The sequence below is a fragment of the Pseudorca crassidens genome, chromosome 10 (assembly GCF_039906515.1).
Source record: "Pseudorca crassidens isolate mPseCra1 chromosome 10, mPseCra1.hap1, whole genome shotgun sequence".
Lineage (NCBI taxonomy): Eukaryota > Metazoa > Chordata > Mammalia > Artiodactyla > Delphinidae > Pseudorca > Pseudorca crassidens.
In genome coordinates this window covers 102,854,577-102,872,934 of record NC_090305.1, presented here as the reverse complement: position 1 = coordinate 102,872,934, position 18,358 = coordinate 102,854,577, and the positions used below count along the sequence as shown (strand labels likewise).

General features: G+C 58.1%; 3 protein-coding genes across 18 annotated transcripts in view; 1 reads left to right on the top strand and 2 right to left on the bottom strand.

Annotated features, from left to right (window-relative positions):
• The first annotated feature begins 599 nt into the window (after window positions 1-599).
• The window catches only part of RPL32 (ribosomal protein L32), a 122,531-nt gene continuing 104,772 nt past the window's right edge, over window positions 600-18,358 (top strand). Inside the window, exon 1 of the mRNA XM_067755537.1 lies at window positions 600-609. The gene's annotated coding sequence lies outside the window, so the exon portion shown is untranslated. The remainder of the gene's footprint in view (window positions 610-18,358) is intronic.
• Window positions 742-7,105, bottom strand: RHO (rhodopsin). Its single transcript, XM_067755555.1, has 5 exons — window positions 6,730-7,105; window positions 4,856-5,024; window positions 3,431-3,596; window positions 3,085-3,324; window positions 742-2,231 (listed from the first exon to the last, which is right to left on the bottom strand). Exons 1-5 carry the CDS (start codon window positions 7,088-7,090, stop codon window positions 2,121-2,123), a joined length of 1,047 nt encoding a protein of 348 aa, XP_067611656.1. The 5' UTR covers window positions 7,091-7,105; the 3' UTR covers window positions 742-2,120.
• The window catches only part of IFT122 (intraflagellar transport 122), a 78,045-nt gene continuing 66,589 nt past the window's right edge, over window positions 6,903-18,358 (bottom strand). For 3 of the 16 annotated variants that reach the window (XM_067755539.1, XM_067755540.1, XM_067755552.1), the window contains 3 exons: window positions 17,861-17,972; window positions 17,046-17,253; window positions 15,532-16,294 (listed from right to left, as the gene is read on the bottom strand). In XM_067755539.1, coding sequence (XP_067611640.1) covers window positions 15,805-16,294; window positions 17,046-17,253; window positions 17,861-17,972 — 810 coding nt within the window. In that variant the 3' untranslated portion in view covers window positions 15,532-15,804. The other 13 variants (XM_067755554.1, XM_067755542.1, XM_067755543.1 and 10 more) reach the window with 12 other exon arrangements.

The window sequence follows — 18,358 nt, the reverse complement described above, 5'->3', positions numbered from 1 at the left end:
CGTACAAGCCAGATTAACATCATGCCGCGTGCGCGGATGCCGCGCACCGGCATCCAGCTGTGCCTGATGCCCTGAGAGTTTCATTTCTGGGAGCCAATAATTTTTCCCTTTGCTTCAGTGCTATTGAGTGGGATTTCCTGTCACCTGCAGCCAAAGTAATCCTGACCGACATCACCTAGGGAGACAGAGTTAAGAGGGGCAACAATAGAGACCCCAGCCATTACCCGCTCCAATCCCTCCATGGCACTGGAGATCTTCCTTCTCAGGCTCCTGCCGCCCTTTCCTACCTTGGAGGATGAGGGTAATTTGGGAGCTACATCTCCATCCCATTCCCCTTGGAGATGAGGTCCCTGGTAGGGCCAGCTCTGAGCCAAGGCTCCGGTAATGCCAAAAGTCTCCCACTGTCTGCTGTGTCCAGGAAGCAGGTTGGCTGCATACTGAAAGCTCAGCAGATCCCATCGAGGTCAGCTTTGAGATTCCTTTTTGCACATAAGGAGGCTCAGAGAGGTGACAAAACTTGCTTGCGGCTTCACGGGTCACCTGGATCTCTGTGACTCCAAAGTTGGGGGCTTTTCTCATTCCCGGGCCTGCTCCCCCCACCTCGTACTCCCAGGGGGCTCTGACGGTTGCCCAAACCAGGCAACCCAGGGTCAAGGGTCAGGTGGACGCCGCCCTGTTCCAATCCATCCTGCAGATAAAGAGCTTGAGAGTGACACAAACCACCACCATCAACACCAGGTATAGGAGCTGAGCTTTTATTACCCCAATTTGCCTTCGTCTCCAGGCAGAGCTGGGGAGAGGTAGAGCTTCCAGCTTTGGTTACGCGGAGGAGCAGGGGCAGTTGCTGAAGCAGCTCAGTTTCGATGCCCCAGCGTCCCAGCCAGTTTCACAGCAAGGACTCTCCGCAGTGCAGAATGGACTGGAGCCGCGGAAGGCTCGGCCAGCAAGGGAGCCGAAATCTGAGACCTGTGGACATCCCCAGGGAAGGTGGGCCCAGCCAGATTTCCCATTCTTTGTTTCTAAGCTCTTTGAGACAAGGGTGACATTGGGGACCCAGCTCCCCATTAAATGTGGGCAGGTAAGCATGGCTTCTAGAAGCTCCATACTGGCCCAGAGATGCTGCAGCCTGAGTGCTGGGGAGGAGAACAAGTGGTTTCCGGAAGCTGAGAGAAAGGCCTGTCTCTCCATGGGCCACACAGAAAAGGGGTGGCCCTAGTCCCGGGGCTCCATGCTGGAGGTGAGATCCCCAGGCCTCGGTCCCACGCTCTGAACCCCCCATGTTTTTTCAGTCCTGATGACTGCGTTCTGCACTTCCTTGACTGTCCCTCCCGTGGCCCAACACCCAGCCCTGGTCTGGCCTTGACGTCTGGCTCATTTTTATAAACCTGCTGAGGCTGGTTGCTCAGGGCCTTGCCCAATCTCAAAATGGTCACTATCAAGAGGAGATGATCATAGCAATGAATTAATTATATACATTGATATTATTTATAATGTTAACTACAGCCTGTACAGCTCCTTACCATTTACAAAGTGCTCACACACACATACACACATGCACACGCACACACACAATCTCATTTGATCTTCACAGCAGCTGTGTGGGGGATTTGGAATTTCCACTTTATGGGCAAGAAAGTGAGGCCCAAGGAGGAAAACAACTGCTCAAGGGCATCAGACAAGGGTGAGCTGCTGCTGCTAACATGGTTTTGAGAGGATAGATATGCTCTCCCTGCCCATTCATCTCTCCATTCATGTCTCCACTCATTCCTTCCTTCAACCATCTAGCATTTATTAAGCACCTACTATGTGCCCCACTCTGTGCTACACACTTATCCCTAAGCTGGGACACTTTTCCAGAGCAAGAGTTCTCGTGTGCCTGAGAGATGAGTTTGGGGGGAAAGGGGGGTACAGATCCCACCGGCCCCTGGGAAATCAGGACTCCAGACTGGGCCATCCCTGCCAAGTGAGGAGCCTCATTTTTCTCTCATTAATTCTCTTTTTGTTTGTTTGTTTAAACTCAGGGAGCCTGTGTGACCTGGTTCCGACAGGCACGGCTCCTGACGGGGTGGCTGGGGTGGGGGGCGGGGGCTGGGAGACTCCTACAGTTGGCCACAGAGTCCTTAGGCAGGCGCCACCTGGCTGGTCTCTGTCTTGGAGGCAGTGGTGGAGGCCTCATCGTCACCCAGTGGGTTCCTGCCACAGCACAGGGTGGTGAGCATGCAGTTCCGGAACTGGAAGAAAGGGCATGAGTCAGTGTCAGGGTCCCCCAAAATGTGGGTGGCAACCGGCATGGTCGGTGAGATTTGCCTCCACCCCCGTCCCGCTTCTGGCCTTCCCAGCCTCCACTCCCCTCTCAAATGGCTCCCTGTAGGAACTTACTAGGCCTTCACGACCCCACCCAGAAATGCCAGGACCAAACCTCAGGGGGCTTTGTCACTGGTGATGCTCCATGATGCCCTCTGTGTGCCAAGGGCTATCTGTAAATTATCTCATTTAACCCAAGAGTTTAGGAGTTCACCCTTCCTATGGATGAAGAAACTGATGCCCAAAGAAGGGAAGTGACTTGCCCAAGGTCACACACCTAGAAACTAGCAGAGCTGGGATTTGAACCCAATATGTCTGACTCCATGTTTTCCCCACTGGATCAAGGGATCTGCAGAGGAACAACTGGTCTGTGTTAAAGGACCGCTTTATCCTTTCATTCCTTGGAACAAGACTTTTTAGCTCCCTGTCCAGCTGTGCGGAAACTGTCACCTATTCCCAGGCTTGGGACTTTGACCGTTTGACCTTTAAAGCAGGCCTCCGAAACCATCTGGATGGGTGCTTCTCATTCTTGAGCCAGCATCAGGGCCACCTGGAGGGCTTGCTAGAAATGCAGGTTCCTGGGTCCACCCTGAGCCTCTAATCAGAAGGTCTGGGGGTTGGCCCAGGAGTCTGAATTTCTCCCAGATGACTCTGACACCCCGGGGAAGACCAACTCCCTGACCATTTTGCAGGTGGAAAGACTGAGGGCCCAGTCAAGAATGTGGCTCGTCCTCTTGTGGCCTTGGGGGACCTGGACCCTCCCGCCTCACCAGCAGGCACCTGCTTGTTCATCATGATGTAGATGACGGGGTTGTAGATGGAGGAACTCTTGGCAAAGAATGACGGGATGGTCATGAAGATGGGGCCAAAGTCGGAGCCCTGGTGGGTGAAAATGTAGAACGCCACGCTGGCATAGGGCACCCAGCAGATCAGGAAAGCAACGACCATGATGATGACCATGCGAGTGACCTCCTTCTCGGCCTTCTGCGTGGTGGCCGACTCCTGCTGTTGGGCAGCGGCCTGCGGGGAAACAGGGCCTGGTGTTCAGACTGAGGCTCCTCTGGGACGGGGGCTGGGCTCAGCCCAGTCAATGTGCGTGTCCCCAGCACCCAGCAGAGGACCATACCTCCTTGACTGTGAAGACCAGCTGCCCGTAGCAGAAGAATATGATGACCAGGGGGATGGTGAAGTGGACCACGAACATGTAGATGACGAAGGACTCATTGTTGACCTCTGGCGAGAGCGTGTAGTAGTCAATCCCGCACGAGCACTGCATTCCCTCTGGGATGTACCTGAGGACCGGTGGGGAGATGGGGCGGGAGGGGCAAAGGGAGACCCACATGTGAGGGACTTGGGAACAGGCCCAGCTGACCAGAGTCCCCTGCCACCACCTACTGTAGGGCTGCTCTCACTCTGGGCCTCACTTTCCCTCTCTGTAAAATGGGGATAATAAACCTCTCCTTGGTTGTGTGACTGAGGATCACATTGACTGAGGTAAGCGATTCAAATGTACCTGTGGAAACAGTGTTGCTTCACTGTTCGTTCAGCGCCGTGTTATCCCGGGACCACAGTCTCTCCAAGCCTCTCATTCCAGAGGCACGCCCCCAACCGCACGCCCACCACCGTGCTGCTGTGCCCCGCCCCCCCCAGCCTGCCACTCCCCAGCAGCCGGAGGCCAGGCCTTGGGCCACACAGGGCACAGGTTGGTGGGGAGAAGGGAAAAGCCCTGCCAAGCTCTGTATTTGAGGCGCCCAGGTCTTTCTAGGCCAAAGAGGGGCACACAGGGTAACTAAGGGATCTTTGCACTTTCTGGAAACAAGAGGCCCCGGGGCATCTGGTTAAGATGTTTGGGTGATTTCAGACGATGGTGACACTGGACCGACCTCGGAAAACCCAGTGTCTGTTAGCTGTGCCTACCGGGATGTAACCGGGCTAGACTGGAGAAGACAGGGAAGGGGACCAGAGTTGTTTGTCCCTTGCTGAATTGCTCAAATTCAGCACGGGGCAAAGAACACTGGCCCCAGGAAGACTGAGAGAGGAGGAAAGTGGAGAGAGATGGGAGTTTCCCGGAAGCAGAGGGACACGAGGCCGCCTACAGAGTCACTAGTCCAATGTCCGGAACCACTGTCCACCGCAACCCCAGCTCATCTCAGCCCATTTGGAGATAACAGCCTAGAGTCTGGACAGGACTGCTTCCCAGAGGCTACAATGTCACACCTGCACGAGGAAGGCTCTGCCTCCCCAGGTGCTGAGGCCTAAGGTCAGAGGAACTGCTCAACAGGGCACTGGACCAAAGAGGATTGGAATCTGGCCCTGGCTTAGCTGCGGATTAGGGGCACAGCCAAGGTGAAGGGTTGGGGCGTCTTGGAGTCCCCTTGACATGGGGACCAGCCCCATAGCAGTGTCAGGGGCTGACCCTCTCTTCCCTGCCCTAAACCTCAACCCCATGACAGCTGCCAGCTCGGGACCTGGAACCAGACAGCCCCCCTGGCTGGAGGACCCTACAAAGAGCCCTGGAGACCCTTCCTTCCCTTCCACTCGGTGCTGTTACCTGGACCAGCCGACGAGGGGGGGCGCGGCACAGGCCATTGCCATGATCCAGGTGAGGGCGAGGCCCATGATGGCATGGTTCTCCCCGAAGCGGAAGTTGCTCATGGGCTTACACACCACCACGTACCTCTCGATGGCCAGGACCACCAAGGACCACAGGGCAATTTCACCTGCAAGGTAGCCAGCTGTCAGTCAACACACCACGTGGCTGGACCTGTCTAAGGAGGGGGAGCTCCCCTGAGGGATGGGGTGAGGGCAGTCAGGAAAGCACCTGGGGGCGGGCCTGGAGCAAGGCCTTAGGGTGCGGAGGGCCTGGACATTGAAGAGCGGGTGCGGGGCAGAGGGGCCTATATGCCGTGCAGAGTAACTCCCAGGAAGGTTAGTTCAGCTCAAGAGCTCTGGGTTCTTGAGGGACACAGAAATCGGGTCACGGGGTCATGGCTGGACCGGGAGCCCTGTAGGAAGTTTTTATAGAAAAATGTGTCCTTCATGGGGCAACAGGCAGAGTTCCTGTCAAAAGATATTGCAGAGGCAGCAGAAGCCTGGAGTTGGGAAGCCTTCCCTCCCTCCTGGGCAGCGGCCTCTCCCCTCCAGGGAAATGTAACAACATGAGTTATGTGGGACCCTCTCCTAGGAGCCAAGGAACTGCATAATGTTTTGCTCAGAGAAAGGAGGAGGAAATAATGATGTGATTTAGACATCTGCCCTGCATATCACCCCAGAAACTCAGGAGGGAGGGTGGCCATAGGAATTATCAACCAAACTAGGACATTTCTGAGTGAAAGGGAACACTAGTGAGTATTCCAGGACCATAGTTGTAGCAGAGACGAGTCCGCCTGTGTGTGGCACCCTTCTGGCCTGAGACTGTGTGACTGTGGTCACTGAAGGTGACAAACACCCAGTGATGGCCAGAGTCCCAGGAATGGGGCGGAGGCAGCAGCCTGGACACAGGTGGGAGAGAGAAGACAGGAGGCAGAGCTTCCTTGTGGCTGGTTCTAGGCTCTCCCTGTCACCCTGGCTTTGTAATAATGACCTCTCGTGTCTCCTGCTTGCCTGAGAGGCCATGTGTCCCCAGAGAACGTTCCTCGATCTGAGCCAGGAGACCTAGGCCCTGGTCACTGCCCTGCCATATCCCTGAGTCACTCTTCCCCTCTGCACACTGCAGTTTTCTCATCTGCTAAATGGGATCTATTCTCTGCAGAGAATCAGTTTTTCAGTTAAAGAAAGTATTTTAAACTATGGTTCAGAGCTACACAGATCACCTCACAGGTCTAACGTCTCCCTGTAAATGGACTCATCAACGCAGAAAGCATTCAAGCATGGCAGAGAGGCTGGAGGTGGGCTGGGAGGGAGTCAGCTAGATGTTGGAGAAGGACCGAGCCCATCGCCCAGTACAGGCAGTCCAGTGACTGGAGGACTCAGAGCCCTCCTCCTGCCCCAGGCTGGGAGCCCTGAACACAGGGATCTGTCTTGTCCAGCTCTATCCCCAGTGCCCGGCGTGGGTCTGACCCAGCACAGCTGCTGCGAGGGAAGCAGAATATGTCCTGAAGGGCCTCAGAGACATGGGCTTGAAACTCAGCCCCGCCAGACACTTGATGTGACCCCAGCAAGGCCCTTGACTTCTCTCATCTGTTTCCTTGCTGGAAAGCAAGACAATGACCCCACTCCAAGTGAGATCAACAGTGTTCAGTGCCCACCCTCGACAAACGGCAGCCTAGCTCATCATCACTAAAGTGTTTGTTGATTAAGTGAGGGCTTTGGATAATGGCCTCTCAGCCACCATCCCCAAGGCATAGGCTGTCCCCAGACACTGGCCCCCTCACGCCGCAAGCTCCCGGCTCCTGTAGCCCCCGTCACCCGCACCCCAGCTCATACCGCCCAGGGTGGCAAAGAAGCCCTCCAGATTGCATCCCGTGGGCCCGAAGACGAAGTACGCGTGCAGAGAGGTGTAGAGGGTGGTGGTGAAGCCACCGAAGACCATGAAGAGGTTGGCCACGGCCAGGTTGAGCAGGATGTAGTTGAGAGGCGTGCGCAGCTTCTTGTGCTGGACCGTGACGTAGAGCGTGAGGAAGTTGATGGGGAAGCCGAGCACGATCAGCAGGAACATGTAGGCGGCCAGCACGGAGAACTGCCACGGCTCAGCCAGGTAGTACTGCGGGTACTCGAAGGGGCTGCGCACCACGCCTGTCTTGTTAGAGAAAGGCACGTAGAAGTTCAGGCCCTCCGTCCCATTCATGGCTGCGGCCCTTGTGGCTGCCCTGCGGCAGCTCCAACCGGAGGATGCTGCTGAGGCCTGAGCTCAGCCACGCAGGGCTCCGGCTGGATGACTCCAGGCTCTGAAACCCGCCCCCCCCCCCAGGCCCTTATAAAGTGACCTCCCCTCCCTAAGCTCCTGGCTGAATCAGCACCTGCGAGATTGGGGGCGTTATTAATCATATTAATCCTCACTGCTGCAACTGGGGGCCTAATTGGCTTCCAAGAGGGGCCAAGGTGACTCCAGGTAGAAGGCTTCTGTCCGGGAAGGGAGGTGCTGGGGACCCTGGGAAAGGGCAGGAGGCCCGCCCCCAACTCTCCTGTCCCCGAGGAATCTCTGTCATCTCAGCTGATGGCCTTGGCCTGACATTGGGACCTCTGACTCCATACCCCCACTTCCCTCTGGCTTAGTGCAAGCAAACTTCGTCTTCCTCCTAAATGGACCATGAGCTCCCAGAGGGCAGAGGTGCCGGTTATTCTCTCATCCCCTCACTCAGCCCCTCACCCATTCCTTCCCCACCTAAGTCACCTCCTGGCTCATGCAGTAACCGCATACTGAGAGTAGCCCATCTGCCAGGTTGTGAGCTTCGCAAGGGCAGGGCACTCCCCATGGCAGACACAAGCCCGGCATCACCCAGGAGCTCAAAAAGCATTTGTTACATTGAATTGGAATTCACTCGCTTACTCGTTCCACAATCATTTATGTGCAGGCCACTGGGGAGCCGAAGCTTGAGGAAGGAGGAGCTTACAGGCTGAGGAAGACTCCCGTGTGGGAAGAACAGCTCCTGGCCCAGGGAGGAAGCGTGCCTACCTGTGGAGATGTCCAGGGAGATAACATTTTGAGGGAGGGGGGACACTGTGCGAGGTTGCCAAGTGGGGAAGACAGCGTAGACTGAAGACAAAGGCTGGGCAGAGGCCTGAGGCCCACGTGGGATGTGGCCAGCTCTGGTGGGGCTTAGTGCCGGGGGCTTTATCCAGGGGCAGGGGCAGATCTCGGCAACAGAAAGGTGGCTCAAAAGCCCTCAAAGATGGGTTGAAGGGAGCGAGCATGGAGGAGGGTACCAAGCGGGGGCGGGGGGGTTGACCGAAGCAGGGAGGGGACAGAGGCCCTCGGGGCTCCGGAAGGAAGGCCCTTGACTGCAGGAGGTAAGCTGTGCCAAACGCGTGTCAGGCACCAGATCCCTGCAATGAGTGAGGCAGGCGTGGTCCTGGGCACCCCCGCGTGAAGGGGAGGTGGACCCCGGAAACAGGACTGGGTGGACACTGCAGCACACAGGATGTGACCCGGGATGTCTGGTCAGGCTGGGTTGGGACCGTGGGCCTTGGATGCCAGGTGATAGGCAATGCCATGAGGGTGGGTCCCAGGACAGCGGGATGAGCTCTGGGGGAAAATGAGGGCCCCCATGTATAGCAGGATGGTGAGGACATCCCCCAGGAGTGAACTGGGAGCCTGGCCTTCAGGTGCTCATTGACCACGGGCCAGCCACAATTTTTTTTTTCTTTTGTGGTATGCGGGCCTCTCACTGTTGTGGCCTCTCCCACTGCGGAGCACAGCCTCCGGACGCGCAGGCTCAGCGGCCATGGCTCACAGGCCCAGCTGCTGTGGGATCTTCCTGGACTGGGGCACGAACCCGTGTCCCCTGCATCGGCAGGCAGACTCTCAACCACTGCGCCACCAGGGAAGCCCCCAGCCACAAATTTTTATCCAGCACCTACTGTGATCCACACAAGGTGCTCAGTTCTGGGGGACAGAGTGGACAAGAAGGACCAAGGCCCTGCCTGCAGGAAGTGTCTTTCTTGGACACAGGAGAGCAAGGAGGGCCTCACAAACAAATAATGAAACCAGTAACAACAGGGTAAGTTCAGATGGCAACTTACTCCCACAGCACGGTTGTCTAGAGCAGCCCAGGAAGGCCTCTCTGAGAACTCAAGGGTGGAAGGAGTTCTGTGGGGGTAGAGACGCTCAGGGAGAGAGAACAGCATGTGCAAAGGTCCTGAGTCTGGGAATACAAGGCTGGCCAGGGAAGTGTACCAGTCTTCAAGACTTCCATCACTTAAGTTCCCTCATGCTAGTTTCTCTTCCCACCTGGGTTTCCTACACCTGTCTGCTTAGAAATGTGCCCCCTTCCCTCCAGCCCACCTGGGGCTCCAGACCCCTGAGGCCCCGGGCAGGGTCAGGACTCGTGCACAGAAGTCTGATGAAATGTGTGCTGGTGAACGAGCCAGGGGCAGGCGTGGCGGGTGGGTGGGGCGTGGTCCCTCAAAGTGCAAGGCGCTTGGCCCAGTGATTAGGCCTGTCATTAATGAGGTCAAGGTGAAGAGTTTCTGACGCGCCCCTTGGTAGCCAGACAGAAGGAGAGACAGTGGACACCCTGGATCAACACCAGCCCACACAGCCCTGCCCAGGCCGGGCTGATCCCTCGACCCTCGACCTCAGGACCTTGCTTGTTACCTCCTAGCGCTTATGACAATCTGGAAGCTTTTAATTCCTATTCTGTTCATGTGTCTTTTGTCCATCTCCTAGGCTGTAACGTTTGAGTCCCTCGGGGTAGGCTGGGGCCTGTCCTGCTCACCACAGGGCCCCAGAGCCCAGCTCCACACACAGCAGGAGCATGTAAATCATTTTCCCTGAAACTGAATGAGCTGGGATTTCTGTTTGGTTCACTGAAGTATTCCCTGAGGTCTGGCACATAATAGGTGCTCAAGAAATATTTGTGGACTGAGGCGATGGATCTAGGTTACATCAGGAAGTGCTTCCCTTCTCTAAGACTCAGGTTCACCCTCTGTAGGAAAGTCTAATAATCCCACACTCACAGGGTGAGGAGATGGGGGGTTAAAGGCCATCCCTGATGTGATGGAGCTCTGTTCTGTAGCGCATGATAAAAAACTAAAAAAAAAAAAAAAAAAGCTCTTTTTGTTCAGAGGAACAGGCTCATGGAGCGAGCAGGAAGGTCATTAAAAGATACCTACTCTGACCCCCTCCTTGCCGCATTTTGCAGGTGGGGAGACCAAGGCCCCTAGTTGGCAGGGAGTCACCCAGGTCATGTGACAAACCTGCCTGGCCACATCTCCCTCCTGCCCCAAAGACGGCTCTCAGGAAGAGCTTCCCTTCATAACTCACACCACGCTGCCAATGACAAAAGAGGGCTGCGCTGGGGTGCTGGAAAAGGCCTGACTGAGTCGGTCAAGCCTGGGCAGCAGTGGTGGAGGTGGCACTGGGCTCAAGCCTGTGGCTCTCGGTCGCCAAGAGAGCCCCGGAAGACCCGCTTCCCCTCTCAGTTTGCTGGGGCTAGAAAACTCCGGGGATCCACGCCCACCTGCATGGTAAACCTGACCCGCTTTCCCCACCAGGGAAAGCGCTCACAGACCTTCAGGCCTGACGATACAGGTCTCACGGTCCTCCCTCGCTGGACTGAGGCTCTGCGGCCACAGCGCCAGGTGTAGCCCAGCCCTCCCCACTTCCCTGTGCCTCAGTTTCCTGTAAGTGATCAGTGAGCATTGCTGAAAGCGTTATCCTCTTCTGAACCTCGTTCAATCCATAGCCATGGAGAGCCCCCGCCAGCTCTAAACGTCTGGGCACCCACCCATCACACGTTCATTTCCTATTCCGTAGTCATCACCGTTAGCAACGGTCTTATGTGTCTCCTGACTGACGGCCCATCTCTCTCTAGAAGGCAGGGCTGGCTCGGCCTGTTCTTGGCTACACCTGAGCTTGCAGCCCAGAGTAGGTGCTCAGTAAAGATTTGCCCAGTGAAGGAACATCTGCTCCCAGCCCCGTGAGGAGGCCTCAAGTCCCCTCTGACCACTGGAGGAAATGATGTTCCTCGGCAGAGCCGGAACGGAGGCCAGGCGGCTAGCCCTCCAGCCTGAGCTCTTTCGTCCCCTGTGTCAGGAGGTTTAGAGAGCGGCTCAGAGCACACGAGGCCCAAGTCCGGGTGTGGGCAACCTTCTGAGCCGCTGCCCCTCTTGGCCAGGCTGAGAACAAGCTGCGAAGAGCCGTGAGGGGTGGCGCCGGGGCCACCGGGGTTGGTCGTCTCTGCTTCCCCGGGCCAGCCCCTCTGGCACGCCAGGGGTAGGGCTCCTACTTGGCCATGCAGGATTAGGGTTTAGGGGACAGCGCACAAATAGCTCGTAAGCCTCTGCGTGGAGGTGCTGCTTGGTCAGCAGCACCCGCCCCCCGCCGCCTCCCCTCACTGGCTTAACCCCACAGGCTGCGTCACCACAGCTGAGTGACGCCTTAGACTGAGCTGAGAATGTCAAGGGGGGAGAGGGAAGGAGAGGCCGACTCTCCTCTCCTTCCGGCCTCCTCTCCTCCCGCCCCACTTCCTTCCTCCTTCTTCCTTCCCTCCCACTGCAACATTTGGCCTGAGCTGGGTGCTGGGGACACTGAGATGAATCCTAGACAGTCCCCGTCCTCAAGGAGCTCCCAGGCTTAGGAGGCAGCAGACAAAGGGAAAACTAATAACCGTGAGAGGTGGGAATATGCTCCAGCCCCAGTGCTGTGGGGGCCCAGAGGAGTGAGATTTGGACCAGGAAGTGGCGAAGCTCCCCAGCCTAGGCAGGGGGACAGCTGGGTCCAGGTCCAAGGAGGGAAGGGCCGGCTGGCGTAGAGGCGCTGGGGCCGCGGGATGGGATGGCAGGGGAGGCAGGAGGGCCTACGAGTCCGGGGGGCCAGCTGGCGGCCAGCAGGGGCCACTAAAGTTACAAGCAGGGGAGGGGCGTGGCCGGGTTCCATTCTAGGAGATGTTCTGGAGTCTGGCTGGAGGAGTATCAGGGTGTACTTGGGCAAGTGCTGGGCCCAGGGTGACAGCCCTGCCCAGTGGTGGCCTGTCTGCTGGGGCTCCTACCTACCCTGAGGTCAGGGCTGGCACAAGTGGAAGGTCATCTGGTATCTGCCACCGGCAGCAACCTTGGAGAAGGGGCACCTGCCCACCTGTTCGAGAGCCATGAGGGGCTCCCGGCTTCGGCAGCCTTGCTGGGGGTAGGTGCAGACACCAGTGGGCTGAGGCCAGGCCAGAGCCAGGGCCACCTAAGGTCTGGCCTGGGGCTCTTTCTGGGCCACCCAATCCCTGCTTCCGTACCTCCTCCTTCCAGGAACTGGGAACAGTGCTGAGGACCTGGAGCCAAGAGGTCAGGATCAAGTCGCAGCCTGAACCACTTCCAAGCTGCACAGCCTCTGGCAGCCGCTCCCCTCCCCGGGCCTCAGTCTCCTCTTAGTGAGACAGGCATCTCGAGACCCCCGTGGTGCCTGCCTCACTGTGGCATGGGAGGGGCTGTCAGGGTCATCTGACACAGACTGAGGCTGGAACCTCAGTGTCAGAGCTGGAGGGGCCTCTTGTACAGATGGGAAAACAGCCTTGGAGAGAGGGCTGGACCTGGCCAAGGCCTTGTCCAGGTCGGAACAGGAGAGCAGCAGGACACAGTGCTCACGCACAAAGGCTGTGCCTGCCTGTGACTCTGTCTCGACTCAGTAAATATTTGATGAATGAAAGAAAAGAGAATGTCACTGAGCCTGAGTCTCAGCATCTGTACAATGGACATCCTTGAAGACGGCAGAGGGTTACAGAAGATGATGCACGGAAAGTGCTCGGCACCATGTCTGGCGCTCAGTCAGTCAGGGCCAGACTTAACGGGAGCTCAGACCCAGGCCTCTGGAGCTCAGCTCCCCTGTGGCAGCAGAACCCGGCACAGCACACCCTCACCTCTGCGTCGTTCGGCTGACAGGATGCACGCTGGAGTCTCAGGCTGGGCCCCTCCCCTGCCTCTAGCCTCCATCTTATCTGTCACTGTGATTGACGCCTGTTAGGTGGCGGTGGGGGGGCTGTTTATTCCCTCTCCTTTCTCCCAGCCATATGCAAGTGCTTTCAGTTCAAGTAATGCGCTAATGGAAACGCTAACACATTAATAAATGTTTAGCGAGAGAGAGAGCATGCATGATCGTACGTAATTAGACACTCAACGGAGGAGTTCTGTTGGCACAACTCTCTGGCTCCCTTTCTGTATTTTCCTCCATCATCCCCTAAGAGAGATGCAGAGGGAGGCTGGTAGGAGAGGGTGGGGCAGGGGTCCAGCTCTGGACTCACCACTGGGTGGCCTCTGCAGCTGCTCCCTTCTCCAGGCCTCAGGGTCTTCATCCCTCCGATGGGGACATTTGTCCCGCTCTGCCCACTTCACAGATGCCCTGTAAAGTATCAATATCTAATCACCAGGGTGGTTTCCACACATTCCCTGGCAGCCCAGTTCCCTTCTTCCTGCCGTCAGGACTTTGTATAAAGCACTGGACTGTTCGCTGCCTCCTGGGTAGGTAGACCGGAGGGCGAAGGGAGAGGCCTCAGGACAGGACAGGGGCTTCGCAGCCAGGGCCCCAGCACCTCCACTAGCCCCCATGGCGGCAGAAGGGAAATCACCCCCCTCCGTCACTGAGCCAGCCTATGAGAACTGAGCCAGCCTATGAAGCACGGCGGGCACAGAAAAGGTCCCCAATAAATGTCAGCTCCCCTCCCCAGCTTCTCATCGGCCCTCGAGCTGCCGAATCGGACACTTGCCGGTGCTCAGGAGAAGGGACCTTCCTGGAACTTCAAACGAAACCTACCCGCTCCAGGAGCTGAAGGAAGGGGAAAGCTTCAGCTCAGCTTGGGGGGCTAGGGGATGGTGGGGAGCAGGGGGGCCTGGCCCCAGCTGGGAAGTAGAGAGTCGACTCCAGAGCCCCCGGGAGCGGCAGCCCTCTTTGGCACCTTCTTTAGAGCCAGATATCTTATCTTCTCGTTGAGATGGAGCCCCGTTAAAACCAAAATAAATAAATATTTTTAAAAACCCGTTCCCCTACCATTCCCATTTCGATTAGATTAAATTTTAAGAGCACACAAATGTAATGTTCCTCTCAGATCAAATTAGAAACAGGTGCACTTTTGCATAAGGAAATTAAGTTGCAGACAATACGAAGATTCGTGAAAATGCAGGCACGGATGATGAAAATAAGTAGCCCTTTTATTTGTAATTATTGAGGCAATCTGTTCACAAAGTGTACATGTTAATGGTCTGACAGATCTGTGGACTCCAGCAGGCTGCCGTGAACAACTCAGAGCCGTTCTGAAAGTAACAGATTTTTTTTTCTTAGAAAATATATGTACATTCTCTTCTCCCTCTCCTGGCAGTATTTACAAGGCATGAAATGCCATAAATAGGAATTCCGTGGTTACACAAGGCCCCTCCCTAGAGTTCAAACTTGATCTGGGCAGAAGACACATTCTGACAGTTTAACTCGTCCTTCGGTAGCCCAGCTGCCTGCAAGGCGGCCGGGAGGGGGCAGGTGGTCCCGAGGCTGCGGTCAAGGGCTGGGGTCGTCGATGCGCCTCCGGCAGTAGGGGCAGCAGGTGTGCTGAAGCACCAGCAGCTCGTAGTCCTCTGAGTGGAACATCTGAGGAGAGACGGCCGGGACCCCAGGCCGCAGCTCTGGGCGCTCAGCAGCCCCAAGCTTGGTGGGGACCACTGACCTTCCAAGGGCAGGTGGCTTGGCAGTGAGTCGGGACTATAAACACCACATCCAGGCCACCTTTGTCTGAGGACTGGGAGGGAGGGGGAGAAGGTCTGAGGCCCCTTTTTTTCCTAAATGAAGTTCAAAGGTGCATCACATTTGCCCAGCCCTCCTGGTTTAAGGGCAGGTACAGAAAGCACAGGGTCAGGGGCAAGTCCACTCCAGACAGCCCATGGAATGCATGTGAGAGTGGGGAGGGCCTAAGGATGGCCGAGTCTTTCTCCCAACTCGGAGCCCTGGCCTTGGCCTTGGCCGCTGAGGGACACCTGTGTTCCTCCCAGATGCCTGGCCTCCCTAAGGGGACATCTGGGAAATGGAAAAGCAGTGGAGACGAGAAACTGGGAACCACACATGAGCTGCAGGCAGCAGGCAAGGTACCTGGAAGCAGGAGGGGCACATGGTGATGGAGGCGTCGGGCAGGAGGGAGCGGAAGTACTGCCACCGCAGGGGCGGGGGCCAGCGCTTGATGAGCACGTCCCGCCGGCTCATGGAGCGCAGCACCGAGCGGTTCACCACCACGGGCACAAACTCCAAGCCACCTTGCTGTAGGGCAGGCGGGGAGAGGGGCACCAGGGCCCTCACTCAGCCATGGGGACATGTTTACGTGGATTATGATCCCAGAGGACCCCAGACACTTCCCCCACCGGGTCCCTCAATAGAACCTGGCCAGGCCACCTCTGTGAGGGCACCTCCTCTCCCCCGAGTGGCCCCGACAGGGAATGTGTGCAGGAAAAGGACCCAAGACCGCCCTCCCAGCAGGCCTCATGGGCCTCAGCAGCCCGTCACTCAGAGGGGTGCCCTCACCTCGAAGCTCAGCTTGGCTGTGAAGGGGTCATCGTCTCCCATGGAGTCCAGGGTCTCGTCCAGCCTCAGAGTCTGGGAAGCTGCAGGAGCTAGTCAAGGACGGGACCTGGGGCCGAGGGACAGGCCCCACCCTCCACCCGATGCGTTGAGACCCACGGGAGCTCCCTCCAGGCCTTGAGTGGCACTCTCCCTACCAGCCGTGGGGAAGCGTGGCAATGTCTGTGGAGTGGCTTTCCAGATGGAGGGACAGAGGGAATGTGGGCCGGGGTGACGCCGCGGTCACACGAGGCCGGGGCCACACCCAGAGCACAGGTGGGGAAGGGGGAGACAAGGGGCTCTGACGGGCCTCTGCTGCCCCCTCAGACCAGGCACGGCTCATGGAGACCGGCGAGAAGCGCCGTGTGAGCGGAGGCCTGTGGGCCTGCTGGTGTGGAAGCAGCAACGATGGGCCTGGCTGGAAACCACGGCCGGCAAACCCGCCAGCTCCTGAAGAAACACTCAGCAGCTGCCGGGTGGTCTGCAGGCACCTGAGGTGGCCTCGCAGATCCTGTTTCAGGGGGAAGGCGGAGAGCGCCTGCGGATCCCAGGGAGCCGCCCCTCTGCCAGGCTGGCTGGGTCCGATGAGGAAGGGCCCCCCAGGGGAAGGGAGGCTGCTGGTGCCGAGTCAGGCGCGGGACGTGGCCCCGCACAGCATCTACGACCCAGCCTAAGCATCTGACGTGAGTGTGTAGAGGGTGGGCGTGAGTGCAGATACGCTTCCCGTCTCCGTCCTTCAGTAAACAACTGCCTGGGTGTTCCTCAATCCTGCTCCTCCAAACGTGGTCCACAGACCAGCGCCACCGGCCTCGTCTGAAAGCGTGTAGAAACACCGGCTCCCAGCCCACCGAGACCTGCCCACCCAGCTGCCGTGTGCTCACAAGGCCCACCGTGTGCACGCCGTGGCTCGGCTGGGACCATGACTGCGGTCCTGGCCACAGGGACACCTGACGTGTGGCCTGTGGCCCGAGCTGTTCCAGGGAGGGCGTGCCCCGGGGTTTATGCTGACACGCTGGGAGAAGCGCCGGGGGTCGCAGGGCTGATGGGATGCAGGCTGGGCACTGCTGGTGGGGACAGGGCAGGTGCGGCCTACGAATGAAGCTACCAGAGGATAGCAGGCCCCAGAGGAGAGGAGGCAGGCTCCCGTCAGCGCTGAGCAAGCATCTGGGTGAGGCTGAGCACCCGTCCACGCTAGGTTTCTCTACACCTTTTTGTTGCCTGGCCTGTCCAAGTTGTGTCTCTGTCCCTTGTCCATAAAAGTGACCTGACCAGAAGAGCTGGGCCACCGACACAGGCGTCATACGCCGCGTTGGCTGCTCACCAGCCCCACACAGCCAGTAGCAGGGGAGCGCCTTTCAGGAGCCAGGGGTGGGTGGGAGGCCCTCCTGGGTGGAAGGCCAAGGTGGCATCTCCACTTCCACGTGCCACTTCTGGCCTGTGGGCACGTGCTGTCCCCTCCTGCACCGCTGCACCCTGGCCAGAGCTCTGCCCATTTCTGGCCCTATGCCTGCTCCCACATGGTCCTCACCATCACACAGGGTGGCCTGCCCTGCCCTGGCCTTACCCCCCAAGGCCCCTGCCTCCTGGCGTGCTCCCAGGCCGACGCTCAGCTGACACACACAGGGTCTGGCCAGCACCCAGGATACTGTTGCTTGCGATCTCTTGCCATTTATTCTCACGCTTGTGTCTTGGCGCCTCCAGGTCAATTAGGGAGACGGCTTCTTCATCAGTAATCCCCTCCTCCAGGTAGAATTCAACCAGGTGCAGCACCTCTGCAGGCACAGGGAGGGGGAGGGGCTGGGGCTGGAATGCTCTCACCAGGCAGCGCGAGGGGGTGGAAGGGTCCCAGAGCTCCTTCCCCACCCAGCACAGGCCTCTCTGAAAGCTGGCAGGTGCAGCATTGCTGCCTGCCACACATCTGGGGTAAGCAAGCATGTGTGCGTGTACGTGTGTGTGCGTGCAGGCATGCGTGTGTACGCAAGGGTGAGCACCGGGGGCCTTTACCCCTGCTCTGTCCCCCTAGGAGCCGGAGGGACTCCTCTCCAACGGAAGAAGAGAAGCGTCTCTGCACAGCTACTGGGAAAGGGCTTTTGACCCTCGTCAACATGGAAGAAGCTGGGGCTTGAGAGCCACGTCAGCCTCGCAGACGGAGGGCCTGACTAGCGGCGCCTCTTCCCAGGCATTTTCATCAGGCAGCGCTGCACACTGGGCTCTGAGGGGTGGGTGCTTCAGGTCGGGGCAGCACTGAGGTCCTGCCTCTGGGAACCCGGAGTGACTGTGTGTGTCAGGCGGGGTGGGGTCTCACGGTCCCCGATTTCCAAAGGAGGACACAGGTGCCCCACCCACATGCCGGCCGCCCCAACCGCACACAGCACTCACCATAGGAAGAGGCTGAGAAGACGAAGGGCTGGCGGCAATTGATGCAAACATTGCCCAGGTTGTTTAGCAGCGGGTTGTTGGTGGAGCAGCGGTAGCACAAGGGCACCAGCTCCTACAAAACGCCAGCACCACAAAGGCCCGAGGGCCCAGCAGGGGTGGGGTGGGGTCCAGCCCCGTCTCCTCCCCTGGCTTCAGCTCCCTGGGGCCTGGCGGCTGAGAGGAAAGGCCACCTGGGTAGGTGGGGAGGGGGCACTGGAGAGGGCACAGCGCACAGGCTCTGAGCTGCAGCAAAGCAGCATAAGGGCCTACAGGAACCACAGCGGTGCTGGACACCCCCTTCCCAGGCAGGGCTCAGCAGCGCGGTTCTCCTGGCAGGAATGACAACCACCGCGGCCCCCGTTTACCAGCCAGTCCCTGTGCTCCATGGACTGCACTAAGCACATTACCCACGCTGGCTCACTTCTCTTCACAGCCTCTCGTGGGAAAGCTATTAGGCGC